Source organism: Anabrus simplex, chromosome 12 (genome assembly GCF_040414725.1).
Source record: "Anabrus simplex isolate iqAnaSimp1 chromosome 12, ASM4041472v1, whole genome shotgun sequence".
NCBI classification, from domain to species: Eukaryota; Metazoa; Arthropoda; class Insecta; order Orthoptera; family Tettigoniidae; genus Anabrus; species Anabrus simplex.
This window is the reverse complement of record NC_090276.1, coordinates 61748313-61768451: the sequence shown is the minus strand read 5'-3', so window position 1 is coordinate 61768451 and position 20139 is coordinate 61748313. Positions and strand designations below refer to the sequence as shown.

At 39.9% G+C, this 20139-nt stretch overlaps 1 protein-coding gene across 1 annotated transcript in view; it reads right to left on the bottom strand.

Annotated features, from left to right (window-relative positions):
- Positions 1-1501: 1501 nt before the first annotated feature.
- LOC136884513 (WD repeat-containing protein 11) overlaps positions 1502-20139 on the bottom strand; it is a 134912-nt gene continuing 116274 nt past the window's right edge. Inside the window, exons 20-25 of the mRNA XM_067156741.2 lie at positions 17837-17990; positions 16628-16794; positions 13870-14137; positions 13285-13426; positions 11119-11284; positions 1502-2183 (exon numbers count right to left, since the gene is read on the bottom strand). Coding sequence (XP_067012842.2) covers positions 11127-11284; positions 13285-13426; positions 13870-14137; positions 16628-16794; positions 17837-17990 — 889 coding nt within the window. The 3' untranslated portion in view covers positions 1502-2183; positions 11119-11126. The remainder of the gene's footprint in view (positions 2184-11118; positions 11285-13284; positions 13427-13869; positions 14138-16627; positions 16795-17836; positions 17991-20139) is intronic.

Sequence of the window (20139 nt, the reverse complement as noted above, 5' to 3'; positions counted from 1 at the left end):
CTAGCCGGCCAGCTACGAGCACGGCCATTGGCCGACATGACGTCATTCCTATAATTCCTAACTCGCTGGTTCTGTTACCAACTCATGAAGAATAAAAACACAGCAAGAAACACGCCAAGAAAAATGTGTAATTTAGTAGCTCTAACCTATCTTTCCAAATCCAGGCCAAGCTCTGTCATAAGAACAGTGGCCACACGCCCTTTGAGAGGCTCTTAACTATGCCACTGTGCATACTGCCCGCACGGCAAGAAAAAAGTAATTTAGTGGTTGTAACCTATAACAAATTTCGCAACAACAGTCCATTGGGCATTTCCTTAACAGTTGGCAACAGTTCCCAGATCGCTGGCAGATCGTAAAGGACGCTCATATCGGCAATCCCATGAACTAAAAATAAATGAGCATCACTGGCCGCCGAGCTTCCGTGTACAGCAAGTGGAGTGAGTGGAGTGCCTACACTAGGGCTAAGCCACATAGTTCTTTCAGACGGACACATGAAATATTCTATGGACAAACTGATCTGTCACAGTTCCAATATTAAGAAGAAAAAAAACTGCATCACACATGGGAATGAGTTTGAACTGTTTTACTATCCTAGTTTCTTCCACTATTTTGTGGAGATCACTGGGCCCTTATGCCTGTGTGTGACTATTTATCTCTTCTGTATAACATCAAAATCAGAATTGCAAGGAAAGAAACTATGTCCACTAACAAGAAATAATTGTTCTATACTTCCAAATAACTTATTTCCTACCACAAAAAGCAACTCCAAAAGAAATGCATGGCATATTGTACCTTTTGTAATTATGCAAGAGTTGGGGACTCAGCACAACTACCATCTCTTGTGTGCCTTAAGAACCTTTTATTATCCGCACAGTTTATCTTGGTGCATTTGTGTACGGGGGTGAGGAGTAAGGAGGGAGCTGTTCCGGTATCGATAGTGCTGCCTGGTGCTGCCAACTGAATGAAAATTAAATCTGAGTTGCATCGAGAATATGATCGATCAATATGAAATTTCTAAACCGTTATCATCTTAAGCCAACAACTAAGTCACATACACATTATATAACATTATAAAACATTTCTCGATGCGAATCTTGTTCCTAGCATGAATTCTATACTTTGGCTTTGTGTAAACAACAACAGTACTAGTACGTAAAGTGTACGCCAGATGTCGCACAACGATGCTTAAGCGATTCATAGTTTGCGTTTCAAAGGTTGCCAGTATGAACCTCGAAGATCGCCGAGGTCGACCGATTCATCACTAGGGTGTAAATGCACCAAGATAAAGTGTGCGGATAATACAGTCTTCTCAAGATCCTTCCAGCAAAAAATCCAAGGCTTTTTATTTTATTTTTTTACATTTGGCACTTTGCACTTTCCTACTGAAAAGCATCCAATTTATCATTAATCTTTCTGAGCAATAATTATTGTAACTTGTCACCTGACATGCAGGTAAGTTGTATGTTTTCAAGCAAGATAATAAGATCGCTTAAAATTCTTTAATTTTTCATGTCCATTCCATTTGAATGGATTAAGAAATGCAGACGCATCGAAAATTTGCCCAACAGGAGTTATTCAGCAAGCTGGAAGGCAACGATGGAATCAATGCATTTACACACCCTAAAAATGTCATTACCCTCCGCCAGGATTCAGCTGGCATCGCTACATTAGCAGATAAATATCAAGATCAGAAGCCAAATGTGATGTCAAGGAGCTGTTTCCTTATCTTATCTAATATTTACACTACACTCATGACTATCAACTGTCTTCTTTCTGATATAAAATAAAATCTGAAGATATTTAACAACAAAAATGCAAGACAGACTATACAAGTTTTGTGCTACATCAGATCATTTGAACTTTTTTCATAGCAACATTAAATACACCATTACATATACAGTTATGCAAGGTCTAACATGAAATCTTTAAAGCTTGACTGTTGTTCTAAGTACCAACTTTACCCACCGTGTTCTTCTGTACAATGAAGCATCTCCACTGAGGTGTCTCTCATTTCGAAGCTGCGAAAAGTAGCTTTTCTAACAAGATAGTATTGTAGGAGGATGGAGTTAGGAATGTTTTCAAATATCACAGAAAAAATTCTGAATCAGTCACTATATCGACACATCCTCTCCTAACGCAGGACTTTCCAGGACTGATGGCAGCAGCTCATCAGAACATTTGGCCTACAAGCAGAGAAAGAAGTCAAAATATTATTAGATTATGTAACAATATTATCAGCCCTCAAGACACTTAGTAAAGGTAACTTACAGAGAAAGAATTTCCTCAATGAAGAGTACGTTGAAAGATAAAAATGGTTGAAAGTAAGACTGCAATGTTTGGCCATTTCAAATAGATGAATCTTTGATGCTACTAAAATACAACTTTCCAGACATCTTTCTTGTTTTACAACAGACTCCAGATCTGTAGAGCCAACATTTGAACAGTAATAAATATAAAACTACTTACTACTCCTATATATCTGTAATTTTTACGAGGGATGCAAGTAACGCTGTGGCAAAGGAAAATTTATAGAGGACAATTTGAACAACCGGAGATACGCAACTCCTAGTTCAAATATAACACTCGATGTAAACAGAAATGGCAGCATGATGAGCGGTGGGTTGTGTTACTGATGAGGAAATACTATATTTGCAGGACGAATGTGTTGATTTAGCCTGTGGAGGTCCATCATCTTCCTGCATTTAACACTCATCTTCAAATCCTTATGAGTTTATTTCAAAACCACTACCACCACTGCTGTATCGATATAACCTCCTAATCACAAAGTTGATACAAGGAGTAATTTTAATACCACCTATTCAATACAATTTATTCCACTATTGTGTGGTTAAATACACATGGAAATTACCAGAAATTTGCGGGGTACATGTTTCGCCCACTGTTTATTGGGCATCATCAGCCTCAATCAATCTTAAAACACACATGGTCTAAGGAGTCACAAGTTACATAAAACATATTGAAGAATATTTACTGAATATTTCTGGTAATTTCCATGTGTATTTAACCACACAATAGTGGAATAAATTGTATTGAATAGGTGGTATTAAAATTACTCCTTGTATCAACTTTGTGATTAGCTCTTCTTCAATACGGAATAATGACGAGAATAATGGTTTGTAATAACCTCCTAAATCAACACATTCGTCCTGCAAATATAGTATTTCCTCATCCGTAACACAACCCACCGCTCATCATCCTGCCATTTCAGTTTACATCGAGTGTGATCTTGCTGCAATACGTGGGTCACATATTTCCGAAAACATTTAAACTACTATCCAAAGATTATTAAATGTTATGATCCATAGTAATATTTTCTAAATACTCCGTGCCAAGAGTGGCAGTAGTTAACTCTAAAATTCTCCACGAGATGGCAGAGGTATACACTCCTAAAACCCAGGTATGACCTAGTACGATATATGACTGAATACGATTCCTTTTCCCTACGACTTAGTACGACATATCAGGGAGGGGGTTAAATAAATCGGGGAATTACGAATGAAATTAAATGAATTACAGAGATACAGATTATACTGTGGATAGAACAGGTTACAAAGAGCAAAAAGCAATGGAACCTGAACTGACATATGGTGATGAGAGGCAGAAAGACAGAGCACACATTAACTGCAACCCAACTGTATCCCCATAAGATATGGTGATTATCATTATTCTTCCTGCATAAAGGATCAGATAAACTCCTGGTCTAGCCAGCCAGATGAAGTACATTCAGTTATATGCCGCCCTCTAACACTGTGATCTCCCTTTATCCACACCATGCACGCAATTTCTCTCTAGCATACAGAAGGTTCTTGCAGATTATAATCATTGGTCTTAAACGACCTCAGATGCACTTCGATATCAGCAACAGCTGCGACCATACCAGCAGTCTTCTTCAGGAACCTTACGTTCCACATTCATTCTACATTCACTCCTTTTAAATTACTAATATTTTAAATACACATCCACACACACTTTGCCTATTTACTTAGTTGTGTTACATATGTTTACCAATTTTACTCTTACTAACCTGATGACATCCACACACTGTATTACAGAATCTGAACCAAACACTCAAAAGCATTCACACTGTACAACTAATAAGAACCACAATCAACTTCCATTCATTCCAGTTTCAAAAGGGCAATGCACAATGTGAGAGCAGGCAACTGACACATCTGGGTCATCATCATTTCCTTACACTGCACACTTCAAGTTACAGACATTTTATCAGTACAGTAGAACCTCGATTATACGTTCCCGGAAACTACGTTTTCCCGTATTATTCGTTCAAATTACGTGGTCCCGTGAGCATCCTAATTAAATTATGTTGTAAAAATCCTGTATTATCCGTTCCTTGAAGAAACGATTTCCCAAATCAACCTTCCAGAAATTTCAGTCCCATGAACGCTAAATCCTCGATCACGCGTTTTTCAAGAACGTGTCTCACAAAAGGACGGCTATGGCATACTTACGGATCTTGGTGTTAACGTGTCGTCATTGCGGTACCGGTATTTTGAGGAAGTACTGTACTGGAAAAGCGATCGGCGGCCAAGTTTTATAAGGGACCATCTTAGCATCGCATTCCGGAGGTATTGTTTAGAGAATCCGTGGAAATCATAAAGCAGAGTGTGTCCACAACAACTGGAAGGAGACAGAGCGCATTTCTTCGACAGCTCTTGAACACGAAACGAATTTCGTCAAATGTTCATAGGTACTTGCAAAACATCTAGATTACGGTATGTCCAGGGTTAGATGTTTATTTTCTTACTTTCTTCGAGTGTATCGCCGAACAGGATTTCGGCATTTCCCTCAGAGCACTGTATAGGATAGTCACTGGGCTTTCAGGCAGGAATCGAAACTGCTCCTTCTTAAGTAACACAAATTTACAGTAATATTTTAATATTATCGTACACAATTACGTTATCGAGACCAGAACATACATATATAAAGCCACGGGAGGTTTTGAGATTGCCTATTACTGTTTTCATCCTAATATAAGACAGGGAATTTCACGTTTTTGTGTTCAAATGTTGTGGAAACCGCAATCGCTTTATTTGCGCACGTTGCATTTAAAGCTTTGTATCCTTTCGCCCTCTTACCGACTTGTACAGCGAGCACGCTTTCCAGCTGAACTCAAGGTCGTGAATAATCATAATTTTGGAAGTGTTAATGATATTTTTTCCCTTTCCAGTTTGATTATGATTAATGACGGGCAGAATTGAATTTAATGCATTTGAGAACATGAAGATCGATACTTACATTCGAAACAATACTCTCGAGTTCAACATAACCTTGAAAGGCCAACGTAGGCCTAATTTACGCAGTACAAGATTTCCATAAACTGACTACGAACAGTATACAGGTGACCAAATTACAATGAAAGATTAAAAAAAGGATTTCGCCATCATGTTGGGCGCTTTTGTATCTAATGTACTTTATTTTATTAGATCAGAGATAGAGAATTAAAAACTACTTGTGGTCGATTGTTGTTTGGCTTGTCGTTGCGAGTACCGTATTAGATTTTTCGAAGAATGTGGCTCTGGCTGATCAAAGTTGCTGAACTGAAAGAAGTTTTCAGAGGAAACTGACGAAGTTCCCCCAGTAAAACTGAATGCAACGTTTCCAGATTTTTAAGACACCTACCGGTAATTAATGTTTGAAGCCGGCCCCGCGGTCTAACTCGACTGACTCTCACCCGGAGGGCCCGGGTTCGATTACCGGTCAGGTCAGGCATTTTTACCTCGATATGAGGGCTGGTTCCAGGCTCACTCATTCTACGATTACCTTTAATTGAGGAGCATACGTTTTTATGAGGGCTGGTTCCAGGTTCACTCATTCTACGATTACCTTTAATTGAGGAGCTATTGAATGGTGAGATGGCGGCCCCAGTCTAGAGAGTCCGGAATAACGGCCGAGAGGATTCGACACACCGACCATGTGTCACCTTGTAATCTGCAGGCCTTCGGATCGAGGGCGGTCGATTGGTAGGCGGAAGGCACATTGGGGCTGTAGTTTGTTTGGTTTGGTTTGGTTTGGTTTGGTTTAGAGGTGTTTGTAAGATTATAAGTATACATATTTCATTTTTGTGATGTTTAGCCAAATTGTTGATGGTTCATTCATTCCCGGATTTTCCGTTTTCCCGTGTTGTACGTTTTTTTTCCGTGGTCTCTCCAAAAATGGAGAATCGAGGCTCCACTGTATGAGGAAGAGAGAGCAGAAACAATATCACACCAACCATGTATCTACTCATGATACCTCAAAATTACCTGTGAACAATAATGTGCTTCATCATTCATTCAGAGCACATACTAAGAGCAGAGATATCTGTACATCTTTCTGCCAGAAATTTTAATATAAGATTTGATACATTATGGAGACATACCTCAAATATTGATAGAACTAGTCAGGAAATCCAAAAGAGAGTTGCTGCTTCTACGATAGGTATAAACGTACAGGTTTAACTGAACTGGAACGAACTAGAATAACGTAGGCTGTATCATTCTACAGTATTTCTTGCGCAAGTGACCACATTTATTCTGCTTTGTGAAGCATGCTGTAGCGTTCTTGTTGAATATTAAAAATGAATTTCTCAACAGTTAACTATGCAGTAAATATATCACTATTTAAAACATGCAATATAAAATATTAAAAAAGGTAAGAAAAGAAGAAATGAGAAACCATGGAGTGGAAAACATTCCCTGTACCCAAATGAAAATCCCAAAATGACATTTTTTACTTATGAACTTATTATTATAAATCATGAAATTGTTCAATTTTATATTACATTTCTTATATCTGCAATTTATTATTTTTTCATAGAACAAAACATCACATAATGTATAAGAGGACTTTGACCGTATCATAACATGAATTCATAGATCAAAATACAGTAGAAGTCCGCTATAGCGAGTACGGCATAAAACGAGAACTCCGTTATAACGATCCCTTTTGCGCGTCCCTTCAAAATTCCTATATTAAACTGTGTATTATCCTTCAGTTACAGCGAGAGCCCTTTCACTGACGCATCCGTTATTATGAGTGATTATGCGCGCTCGATTTTTCCGTTGCCGATATTTATGCACCTAGTCATTATACTGCATTCAATCGATCATCTTCGACACCGTATCGTTTGGAAATTCTAAATTCCCATGGAGGGAACCAGATATTTTTCCACCAATAGAGCATATCAAATCAGATCAAAAATTAGATGTACGGCTTTTCAGGCGTTTGCTCTATTAACCAGCATTTCGTCTTAGGTCTGACACTAGACTCGTTAGAGTGGGATGTGTCAGACCCTACCCACTGATGCTGGAGTGTATGCAGGTGAACTTATCAGAAGCCTATTTATGAGGCACAGTCTGATAACTGCTACGGGAGATAAAACTCCACAATGGAATTAATGCCCGCCTAGCAATTCCAAATGGAAATTCTATTAACCAGCATTTCGTCTTAGGTCTGACACTAGACACGTCAGAGTGGGATGTGTCAGACCCTACCCACTGATGCTGGGGTGTATGCAGGTGAACTTATCAGAAGCCTATTTATGAGGCACAGTCTGATAACTGCTACGGGAGATAAAACTCCACAATGGAATTAATGCCCGCCTAGCAATTCCAAATGGAAATCTCCCGTAGCAGTTATCAGACTGTGCCTCATAAATAGGCTTCTGATAAGTTCACCTGCATACACCCCAGCATCAGTGGGTAGGGTCTGACACATCCCACTCTGACGAGTCTAGTGTCAGACCTAAGACGCAATGCTGGTTAATAGAACAAACGCCTGAACAGCCATACACCGTATCGTTTCTCGCTATGCCCACCAGCGAGCTCTCTCGTCGACATTCGAAGGCAATGTCGGAGTCTATTAGTTATACCCGTGGACTGCTCTTCCGCAAGGAAAATGAAAGAGAACATGTTTTCGTAATAAATGTGTAAATAACGTGTCCGATGACCGTTGTTAACTCGTTAAAGATAATCGCTTAATTTTAATGCTAAATACCGAAATTAAGTAAGAATGAGATAGGCCTACACCGCAAGATATGGCAGAGTGAGTCATTGATTACGAGGTTAGTTTATACTTTCTCGCGTCCGTTAAATTACGGAAAGGCTATTATCATGTAAATTTATAACGAGTAGGTTCTCTACTGGCGTTTGAAGTATATAATCATCATACATATAGTACAGTTAAGGATAGCTGACGCTATTTGAATAACAAAATTGAAACGTTTGCCACAAAGTGCGATCGATCATCTTCGGTACGGTATAGTTTTCGCGCTAATTGCATTTGAGAGCTCTCTCTCAACATTCGAAAGCGATATTGGAGTCGATTAGTAATACCCGTCAACTGCTGTTCTCTAAAGAAAATTCGAAATGAATGAGGATAACGTGTTTTACTAATAAATGTATAAAACAACGTGGCCCATAGCAGCTGTTAACTGGTTAAAAATAAAGGCTGAAGTAAACGATCTCTTAATTTTAATGGTATACCATATAGGATACTGAAATTAAGTAAGAATGTGGTACACCTCAAGATATGGCAAGGTGCATCACTGATTTCAGAGGATAGTTTATATTTTCTCGCGTCTAGTTAAATTTCCGAAAGCTATTCCCATGTCTTTTTTTTTTTTTGCTATTTTCTTTACGTTGCACCGGCACAGATAGGTCTTATGGCGACGATGGGATAGGAAAGGGCTAGGAATGGGAAGGAAACGGCCGTGGCCTTAATTAAGGTACAGCTCCAGCATTTGCCTGGTGTGAAAATGGGAAACCACGGAAAACCATCTTCAGGGCTGCCGACAGTGGAATTCGAACCCACTATCTCCCGGATGCAAGCTCACAGCTGCGCGCTCCTAACCGCACGGCCAACTCGCCCGGTATGTCAATTTTTAACGAGGAGGTTATCCTTTCTCTACATGCGTTTCAAATAGGTTTTCATGATAGGTACATATACGGTTAGGTTAGGTGAAGCCGTTTGAAGAAGAAAACTGAAATGTTTGCCACCGAAGTCTCTGGAGTGATACCGTATTTCTCCGAATCCAAGACGACGTTTTTTTCCCAGAATCCCATGTGAAAAATCAAGGGTCGTTTTGCATTCGCGGCCTGATAGTAATGAACACCACTGGCAATTGCCGCAGTAACCACGCTGTTTTTCACACCGCCGCACGCGCAGACAAAACTCGATGACAATAAACGACCGCCTCTTTATCATACATCGCTAGCCGCGGCGACCGGTTGTACAGTGCCTGTGTGTAACATCACTGGATCACGGGAAATAGTGAAGAAAGAATGACATTCTATTATCCTCTACAAAAACGTTTCTTAAATTTGCAGAATGGCATCAAAACATGCGAGCCTTCGAATTCTTAGAAAGGCCACGGCTACTCAGTACCTAAGTTAGCCTATTTCGCGTCTGCTGTACCTGACGCTTAGTAAAATTAAGTTTTATAGACAGCAGGAATATTTTTGTGATGGATCGTCGTATTGTAAAGATACGTGGAACAGGTATTGCCGGCAAATTTTCAACGGCTTTTCGTCGATGTGATGATGCCAATTTTAAGTTAATGGCTATTAAACACTCAGAAATGTATAATAATTGTGCAGCCACAAGAAAATACGGGATATGACTAACTAAAGCCAATATCCGGCGTTACCGTGAAGACAGAGATAGCTTAAAAATGCGTACTGCACAAAAAATGCATTCAGTGGCCCGCAACAAGGACGCTTTAAAGAAGCCGAAGATGAAATTGTGAGGTATGTGCACAAAAATGCAAGGGCGGAATTGCCATACCGCCGCGCAATAAACTCGTTCGTTGACTTTCAAAGTCCGCGATTAAGACCTATACATCGCTAGCCGCTGAAATTGGCCGAATCCGGCATACTGATTTTAATGTGATTGGGGGTTTTCCCGATTTTTACAAAAAATCGGATATAACGACAATCCGCTATAGCGAGTAAATTTTTCGCCGTTGTGAATTCTCGCTATAACGGACTTCTACTGTATAGTAGAAAAATAGTACAAGGAATTTGATCAAGATTCTCCACACATTATAAGTGATTCCGTTAGAAAAAATAGTCTCTTTTTACAATCATTCATTATTCTGCCAGTGTATTTATTTTCATACAGCATAAACAGTATTAAAGCAATTAATGAAATATTGTTATATGATCCATCAGTCTGTGGTTTATAGCTTGTCAATCAATCAATCAATAAATCAATCAATCAATCAATCAATCAATCAATCAATCAATCAATCAATCACTACTGATCTGTATTTAGGGCAGTCGCCCAGGTGGCAGATTCCCCATCTGTTGTTTTCCTAGCCTTTTCTTAAATGATCACAAAGAAGTTGGAAATTTATTGAACATCTCCCTTGATAAGTTATTCCAATCCCTAACTCCCCAAACAGATATTTGCCCCAATTTGTTCTCTTGAATTCCAGCTTTATCTTCATACTGCGATATTTTTTACTTTTAAACATATTCATCTACTGATGTCATTCCACACCATCTCTCCACTGACAGCTTGGAACATACCACTTACAATGAATCAATAACAGTAAATTTTTGATACTTATATTTTATTAAACAAATCAATTAATCACATACAGTACATGTTTCATTCCATTTGGAACATCTTCAGCTGTATTACACCGCTTAGGTGAAATTACTAAGTATTTATCTTCTTAAGAACATCTTAATAAGTACATTGTTTTACTTAAAATCTACGTGAATTTAAAAATTAAGATAATTTTTTTTAAATGTGGACGGTTGAATGGGGTGGTGAAATGGGAGGGAAAATGGATTTACTCGGCCTATTTTAAAACTATATCTATTTATCTGAACAGATGTTACAAAAAAATCTTTTTGTTTCCAGCACTTTTTTCACTATGATATATGATACTCTGCTTGTCTACTAATAAAAACATTTTTATAACATCTGTGGTACCAGTTCAATAGGGCCATAATGAAATGTCTTTCAATGGAGTTGATTAGACGAAATATGGCGAGGGAATAACAGTTCTAGTTTGTGAAATTTTCCACTTCAACCCCTCCATTCATGTGAAATCCAGGAAAAACTGTGACTGAAAGAAAATGAACCCACCTGCGTAGCTACGAAGATCCAGTCTCTGACGCCAGGATCTGAAATTCCCGATGAAGCTTCTCGCCCGTGGCTCCTAGCTTGCTGCTCAGAGCTATAGCTCCACTCTGGTTGCCTAGGTTGAAGAGCAGGCGAGCAAAGTCCAACTCAACAGCTGCCAATAATGGCTGTGGGGTTCGGTTAAGGAATAATAATCACGCTAAACAATCCTCACAAAGAGTGGCTAAGAAGAGAAAATCATTAAAAAGCAGAAGTTATACCATAGCGTACCGACCTGAATGTCTTTCTTAACCCTCTTGCACTCAGCCTATATGCAGGGGTTTGTTCCAAGCAGCTCAAACTAATTTTTGTTATTTTGTAACCAAATTACAAAAAAATCAACACAAACAATTTGACACGCATTAAAATAAAATAAATCATAGTAATATAGGAAACTATGAGCATTTCAGAAATGAATATACCTTGGAAGTATTATTATTGGTAAAGCCAAAAAATGTATTAAACTTTGAAAATCATTTTTGAAAAATCAATAATGGTTTTCAAGGACAGAAAGATCAGACGTTATTGCGTCTTTCATCTTTGCTCTTAAACCTAAAAGAAAGAACATTTAACTCTGAATAATTTTATATCAATATGATGTGGGTCCTGCAATTCACTCATGAAGCTTGGCACAAAGTTATTCACTGTGCACACAACTGTCATCGATGTCAGGTTCTTCATGGTCCAACACACGGCAAGCAGCTGTGAGTGTGCAAAAATCTTCAGTGGTAAGGTCGTCACTTCCCACTTAATGGGAAACACTTTCGACAAAAAAAGTCACTATTACTGTCTAAATCATTTGAAAATTCAAGGACATGAGAATCATTCGGCCTTGAACACAGCCCAGCCATTACGAGAAAAAAATGACGCAACCACGTGCAACAACGGAGTAATAAGAAGATTTATAATTATAGTTCGGGAAGTACAGCAAACACACGATATACCAAGGAAACGAAATAAACTCTAAACTAAACTGATAGCAAGATAAAATTGTTGTATTCATAAGCCAACCAAGAACAGATTCACACAACAACAACAACAACAACAACAACAACAACAACAACAACTACGACCAACCACAACATAAACATTCACGATCAACAGATTTCATTTGTTGACAATAAAAATATCGCAGGGCTCGCGGGTATATCTGTTGAGTAAAATGCAATATCTAACGTTTTAAGTTACTGTCACGATCATCTGTTATCATTTAATAGCCACATAAATGAACAAAATACCTAAATAGGACAGAGCCGATCTATCGGTGCACTCAGTGCAAGAGGGTTAAGTTAAAATTTACTTGTATGTTCAGCCTAACATTTAAAAACTTTTGTTATTGTGAAGATCTACTTGCATAATTTCCCTACTGTACTGGCTTGTGCAGTGAGAGTTGCTATACACATCACAGTTGAGCTTAAGGTAGTGAATAAAGTGAAAATTCTCAAGTTTTGATCCCTTTTTCTTCAATTTATGGGTTATGATCTATTGTTGCTTGGCTTGGCACCATTGCATTCATGCATTCACTTTTGGTCACTACTCCAGTCATAGTGGAATGTGGTGGAAGGGGAGCAGTTAATTACAGCACAGATAAGAAAACTTTAAATTGTGGGGTTTATGTGAGGCAAGACATACTAATAATGTACAGGCTCAAATAATGTTACGTGTCTGTACAATGTTGGTGGAAAGACAAAAAAAAATTAAGAATGCTAGTACATAGAAAAAAGTATTCAGAAGACCAAAGACAAGAATATTTAATGGAAGGGACAGGGAGAGGCAAAATTCATGAAGAAACAAAACCAGATTATCCAAACAATTCGCAAATTTTTACATAGACATGTAAGTTATAAGTTACTGAATCTAAATTTATGCCTGGAGAGATGTAAGTGAATGATGCAACATTTGGGACTGTATTTACGGTGTCGCACTAATATTTTGCTCTTAGGGTTACTTTTAGGATTTATTAAATTATCTTAGTTGTAGGAGAGCTTGAACATGCAGTTAGTTTCAGTCTTTCATTTTTTCTTAAAAATACCTTCCAAAATTCAGATAAAAACTAAGTTTGAGGCAAAAATGTGAAGTGTATAGACAAAATTGTAATTTTATTTGTATAGATAATAGTAAAAAGGATATCAGAGGCAGAGCGAGGATATATTCCAAACTCTCGACATGCTTGAAGTAACTGTCCAGCTCGGGCATGGAGCCGCTGACTGCCAAGCATCTCCAAGACGCGCTCGAAATGACCCATCGACAGAGTCACCAGTATGGCCTTGTTCTAAACAGAGAGATACACAGCTTATAACATCATCTACTTTTCATTAAGAATTTTGAATTAATGAACTTTAATGATATCCTAAACCCTTTCCACTCCAAGCACACATGCAAAATTCTTGCATAGAATATATTATGTTTGTAACGGACTGCAAAGAGCGTTACTGCATCAGATTGGCGCCAACTTGCACAATGAACCAGCCAAGAACTAGAATTTCAAAATACCAGAGAATAAGGAAACACAATGCTTGTCTGCCTTAGTTACTTGGAATATCGAATGGACTCTCTTCTACCCTTCAAAAATCCAATTACCCTGCCGGATTTCAATCCGCGATCTTGGGATCCAGAGGCCGACCCTCGACAAGTGATTAAAGGGGAACTCCTACTATACTGGCTATACTGGTATGGAAACAAATTATTTCATTATCTGTTGAAGGAACGTCTTACCTTTTGCCCTCCGGCACAGAGATGTTCACTCCATTTGCGCAGCACCTCGTGAGAGTCAGGTAGGGGAAGTACAGCTTTGGCCAGCCACACGGCCGAATCCCACAGGCCGTACGACAGCAGGTAGCGACATGCATCCAGTCCCTTACCGATGAGACAAAGCAGTTGTACCCCCTCCCAGATATTCCCATTGGCAATGAGGTTGGTTGCTACTAGCTTGATGGTGCTCTGAGCTGCACCAGTTGATTGGATGGTGGCCACCAGGCATGCCCTAAAAACAGGTAAATGTAACAGGCTATACAAAACAATAATGCTCTATGTGGATGACATACTGATAGTACAAATCTTTTGTCATTTCCACGCTACTGTATGGCTGTGAAACTTGGAAACACTATCGCCATGATATCAAAAAACTTGAGCGCTTCCACCAACAGAAAATGAGATTCATCTTGAATATTAAGTGGGAGAACTATGTGACCAACACGGCAGTTCTCGACAAAGCGCAGCTAAATAGCATTGAGGCAACAATCATCGCTCATCAACTGAGATGGTTAGGCCATGTTCACGGCATGGGTGATGCAAGGTCTCCCCACCAAATTCTTTATGGTGAACTTCGCTCCGGCAGTAGACCTCACGAGAGTCCCTCTTAAGCATTTTAAGGACCAGCTGAAACATACCATGAAGACAACTGGTATGGATATACAGACATGGGAAGAATGTGCTGTGGACCGTTCACTGTAAAATGAAATGTCGTATGGCTTTTAGTGCCGGGATATCCCAGGACGGGTTCGGCTCGCCAGGTGCAGGTCTTTCTATTTGACACCCGTAGGTGACCTGCGCGTCGTGATGAGGATGAAATGATGATGAAGACAGCACACACACCCAGCCCCCGTGCCATTGGAATTAACCAATTAGGGTTAAAATCCCTGACCCGGCCGGGAATCGAACCCGGGACCCTCTGAACCGAAGGCCAGTACGCTGACCGTTCAGCCAACGAGTCGGACACCGTTCACTGTGGTGGAACACTACATCCACCGCCGTCAACTTGTTTGAAAGAGAACGCCGCAGACATCAAGAGGCCAAGTGACAAGCAAGAAAACTCCATAAATTACAACACCGTCCTCTTCTATCCATTCAGTGTGATTTGTGTGGGCATATGTTTTATGCCAGGATTGGTCTGCTTAGTCATTGCAAACACATCCATAAACTGAGTTGAACTGGTCAATGTATGCAGGAAGAAGTTATATATATTCCGATCGAGTTACAGCCGCCGACGACGACTACTGGTAGTCATCATCAAAGAAATCTGCCCCTGGATAAGTTTGTTTAAAATTTGATTTGCATCGCACTGATGGCGACGATGGTATAGGGGAAGGCTAAGAGCAGAAAGGAAGCAACCATGGTCTTACGTAAAGTACCTCAGCATATGCCTGGTGCGAAAATGTGAAACCATGAAAAACCATTATCAGGGCTGCCGACAGTGAGGTTTGAACCTAAATGCAAGTTAACAGCTACATGAACCAAACTACGCAGCTACTCGCTCGGTCCTGAACAGAATGGTCTACATGCAAGTTACACTGCTGCATCTTCATCCATTTCCAGACACACAATGGGTAGGATAATGAACCAAAGACCTCCACTTTAAAGTGTCTTTCCACCATTCTTCTTCGATCACTGTGCTGCTTGTCTTCTAGCTCTCTTTCTAGCGATCATTTTCTCAAAGGCTTCCTTCTGAATCCTTTCATTTGGTATTCACATCAGGTATTCGCACCACATTAAATTAGCTCTGACCGAGCAAGCTGGCCATGTAGCTGTGAGCTTCAATTTGAGAAATTAAGGGTTCGAACCCCACCATCGGCAGCCCTGAAGATGCTTTCCCATTTTTACACCAGGCAAATGCTGGAGCTGTATCTTAGATAAGACCACGGTTGCTTCCGTCCCACTCCTAGTCCTTTCCTATGCCATGAAAAGCACATTGTAAAAAGAACCCATGTACTTTCAGTAACCACCAGCAATCCAGAGTCAAGACCGAACAAAACTGACAAAAGTAAATACATACAATTACTTAGGGTCTGTCATCTTAAATTATGGTTCAATCGTCCGGTTCCATGGCTAAATGGTTAGCATGCTGGCCTTTGGCCACAGAGGTCTCGGGTTCGATTCCCGGCAAGGTCGGGAATTTTAACTTTAATTGGTTAATTTCGCTGGCACGGGGGCTGGGTGTATGTGTCATCTTCATCATCATTCTTTCATCCTCATGATGACACGCAGGTCACCTACGGGTGTCAAATCAAAAGATCTGCATCTGGCGAGCCAAATTTGTCCTCGGACACTCCTGGCACTAAAAGCCATTCACCATTTCATTTCATTTCATTTCATGGTTCAATCAATGTTGCTACTCAAGGAGGCAAGTGGCACAGCATTCGTGGGGTCCTAAGTGACGGAAGAACATCTGTAAGAATAAAGGGCAAGGTCCATAAGACAGCTATAAGACCTATCACATAGTACAGGACTAAATACTGGGTTCCCATAAAAGTATATCATCGGCTACCCTGAAGATGTTCTTTCACTGTTTTCCATTTTTCAAACCTTGAAAATGCCAGGACTGTATGTTAACCCCACACCCATTACTTTCCTTTCCTGCCCCAATGTTGCTGAAACCCCACGTACACACAAGTGAAGGTCATAATGTCTCCACTCTTTAAATGTAAGCAGCAACAACAACGAGATATGAAATGTATGCAAATTATATCTTACTCACTTGATGGCATCAGTGTAGTAGTTGGCATTGTCAAGTTCAGTCTCAAGAAGAAGTTGGACTGCTCGGTCCATTTCCCCCAGGAGGATCAGCTGTTCTATAACCTTCTTAGTGTGCTCGTAATCTCCCCGCTTACTCTCGTGTAGACTTACTCGTTCCAGCTGTAGCCTCTGCCGACAGAAAAGAAATTATGTCATAATGGTCAACAACAAAGATACATATCTAATGTAAAACCATGAAAACGAACTTGTCCATGGACCCAAAACCAAATCCCAGGATGGGTATGTTAACTATTTCTGCTTCGATCCACAAGATTTCAAATTCCGGAAAGGTTGACAGAGTGCTCTGATACATAGCGAAGGTGATTCTAAACGATTCGGTTGTTGCCCAACAAATGCGTCGACAGGCTGCCAAGTCTACATGAAAAGAGCACAGTCTTATCCTCCAACATGTCAACCATCCGTGTAAATAATGAATTAACTCAACCTGAGAATGCAAGATTCAGCTTGGTGTCCTGACGGCAGTGAAATTTTCACATCATTTGCCTCAGGAACTTTGAACAGAAAGACCGGTAGAATAGTTCAAATATTAGTTCATAAGAAAGACAACATATATTTCGGTGTGTTCTGTCGTCCATAACTTGGCCGCGCACACCATGCCCTCCCCTTCCTTATGTTATGCAACCATTCTCGCTTTGCTCAGTTCAGTCTGGTGTAGTGCTGTAATCGTCTGATTTATTAAAACTTAATTACTTCTCTTTTTTCAAATTGCACTGTGCCACACAATATTATATTTCAAAGTGAGAGCAAGTCAAGTAATTACGAGTCGTAAGAAGTTTCAAAGTGTTGAAAGAATTATAAGAATTCTCACCAGATGATATCAACATTCATATCAGTGAAGAGATGGCAATTTATACTATCAATCTACATAAGGAAACATCCCGTAATGAAACATTCATCCACTAGAATGCAGCAGAAATTTAAGCCTACATGCTCTCAAGTGGAAAGAGGTCAGACTAATTCAAACATTTTTAGGGAGAAAAAAAAAAAAAAAAAAAGGAAACATTGATTTGGGCTGATTTATACATACAAGAAAGGCAGAGATATTCACTGTCAAAGATATTGCATTTCTATCTTGACAACTTTAAAACTTTACAAGCTAGAACAAAATAAAGTTGTTTTTTTACATTATTGCTGCAGGTTCCATGCTAACCTGATATGTGTACGGCTCACAGAGAACATCGTAACAAGTGTCAAGAGGCTGAAGGTGTGGGTATCGGTTGATACGCTTGGTGTCCAACACTGAAGGGGACCCTGTGTTCACAAGTTCTCCATTTGCACCTCGCTCCACTTCAGGGCTTGGCTTGCTGGAACAGAATTCTACAATAAGGTATATAATAAACTTCCCACAGCAACAGCACAACAGAAATATTGTATACAAACTCCTTGGAATACAAATGCTTTGTACACGGTCTAGTAATTTTATTCCTGGACTGTACTTTCCATGCTCGTTTGGAGCACTGTTGTTATTGTTACCTGCTACAAGCAGTATCACTGTGCAATGAGGAGTCCGTGTGCTGAAAAGCAGCTTGTTCTATAGAATTAGACTAAAGCCACACTTCTGTTTAGGATTTATGTGAACAGCATGTTTGTATCAAATTCAGCTTCAAGTTAGGGGAAATAGCTTCAGAATGCTGAAGGCTTTTGGAGAGAAGGCCATGGGATGATCCGACATTTGAGTGGTTCTCCAGCTTTATTAATATGATGATGATGATGATGATGCTTGTTGTTTAAAGGGGCCTAACATCGAGGTCATCGGCTCCTAATGGTACGAAATGAAATAACAAAAAATTCAGATTCATCCACTGACCAAAATGAAATAAAAAATGTCATGAAGAATGAATGGATGGACATGAACCCTACAAAAAAACAAAAACAAACAAACAAACAAAAACAGTGGATCAGACACAAAAAAAGATCATGAATAATAGTATTACTGACCAACGGACCACTTATAAAGCACAATGATGCTTGATGTCAATAGGGGTGCAAAATAGACGACTAAGGCCCCACAGAATTGTACATGTCGCGAGTAAAGTAGAACCATGGTATTTGTCATTTTGGGGTACTAATCAAAAGTAGCGAAGACTCACGGTGTTCCACACAAGATGGTACTACTCACAAGTATTGTACTTCGTACAGGTAACGCAGACCTATGGTGTTTCGCACACAATGGCGCCACTTACAGCCAACCCAAACCGATGAGTTTCCTCACCTAGGTGTACTAGTCACGGGTGCCGGTCCCTAGGGCCCCGTGGTGTTCCTCACATAGTGAGTACTAATCACAGACAATGCAGACCAACGGTGTCGCTCATATAGTGGTACAACTCACAGGCTACGCCCAGACCCGCGGTGTTGCCCATATGGGTACAACGCACGGGTACTGGAATCCACCAGGCCAGGGTTTTTACTGCAACTAATCACAAACCTATTTCGTACCAAGTTAGTGATACTACTCGCAAGTACATGCAACCCATGGTGTTCCCCGCATGATGGTACGAATCAAGAGTAGTTTCATGGTTCTAATTCAATCATCCCTTGGTCGCCCCTTGTAGTCGCCTCTTACGACAGGCAGGGGATACCGCGGGTGTATTCAACATGTGCGTCCCCCACCCGCAGGGGGTAGTGTGTTTGGTCCGCGAGAGGTATTTTATTTCCCTCAAGGCCGCCGGCAAGTCGGTTAGGACCCCCCTATCCGCCACCTGGGACGCGCCACGTGGGAGTATCACCTCTCCCCCTGCTACGCCTGGCTTTATTAATAATTATTAATATTATTATAATAACTATTAATTATAATTATTATAATGTCTTAAAATAAAGAGATATTCACTGTCAAAGATATAGCATTTCTATCTTGACACCTATAAAACTTTACAAGCTAGAACAAAATAAAGTTGCTTTTTTACATCATTGCTGCGGGTTCCATGCTAACCTGATATGTGTTCGGCTCACAGAGAACATTGTAACAAGTGTCAAGAGGCGGAAGGTGAAGTTTATATCATGTAATCTCCAGCTTTAAGCGGGGCAGAAAATCAAATTTAAAGATTTTCACATGAAAGATGTTGCATCAAGACTCCAAAAGTAACAAAGATTTGACATTTGCTCAGATGTGAAAGAACAAGAACCTTTCAATCTAATGTCATTATGGGTGACAAAACCTGTGTTAACCCATTGCCACACCTTGAAGGAACCTTCCATCCTGCGATCGTAAGGTGGCAACATACTGTAACGGTCACTTCCGTCCTGGTGCACGGATTTGCAGCCTACCCAAAAGATGTCAGATGATACCTGAAGCTATTTTCTCTGTGTAAATAATAACTCTGTGCTGAAATACGGAAAATAAAAAGCACCTCAGTTTGCCGCTAGTTGTAAACAATCATGACGGCATCCAAGATCGGCATAGATGAGGCTATTTGCAACTGGCTTGAAAATAGTGATGGTGAAAGTGGAAATAAT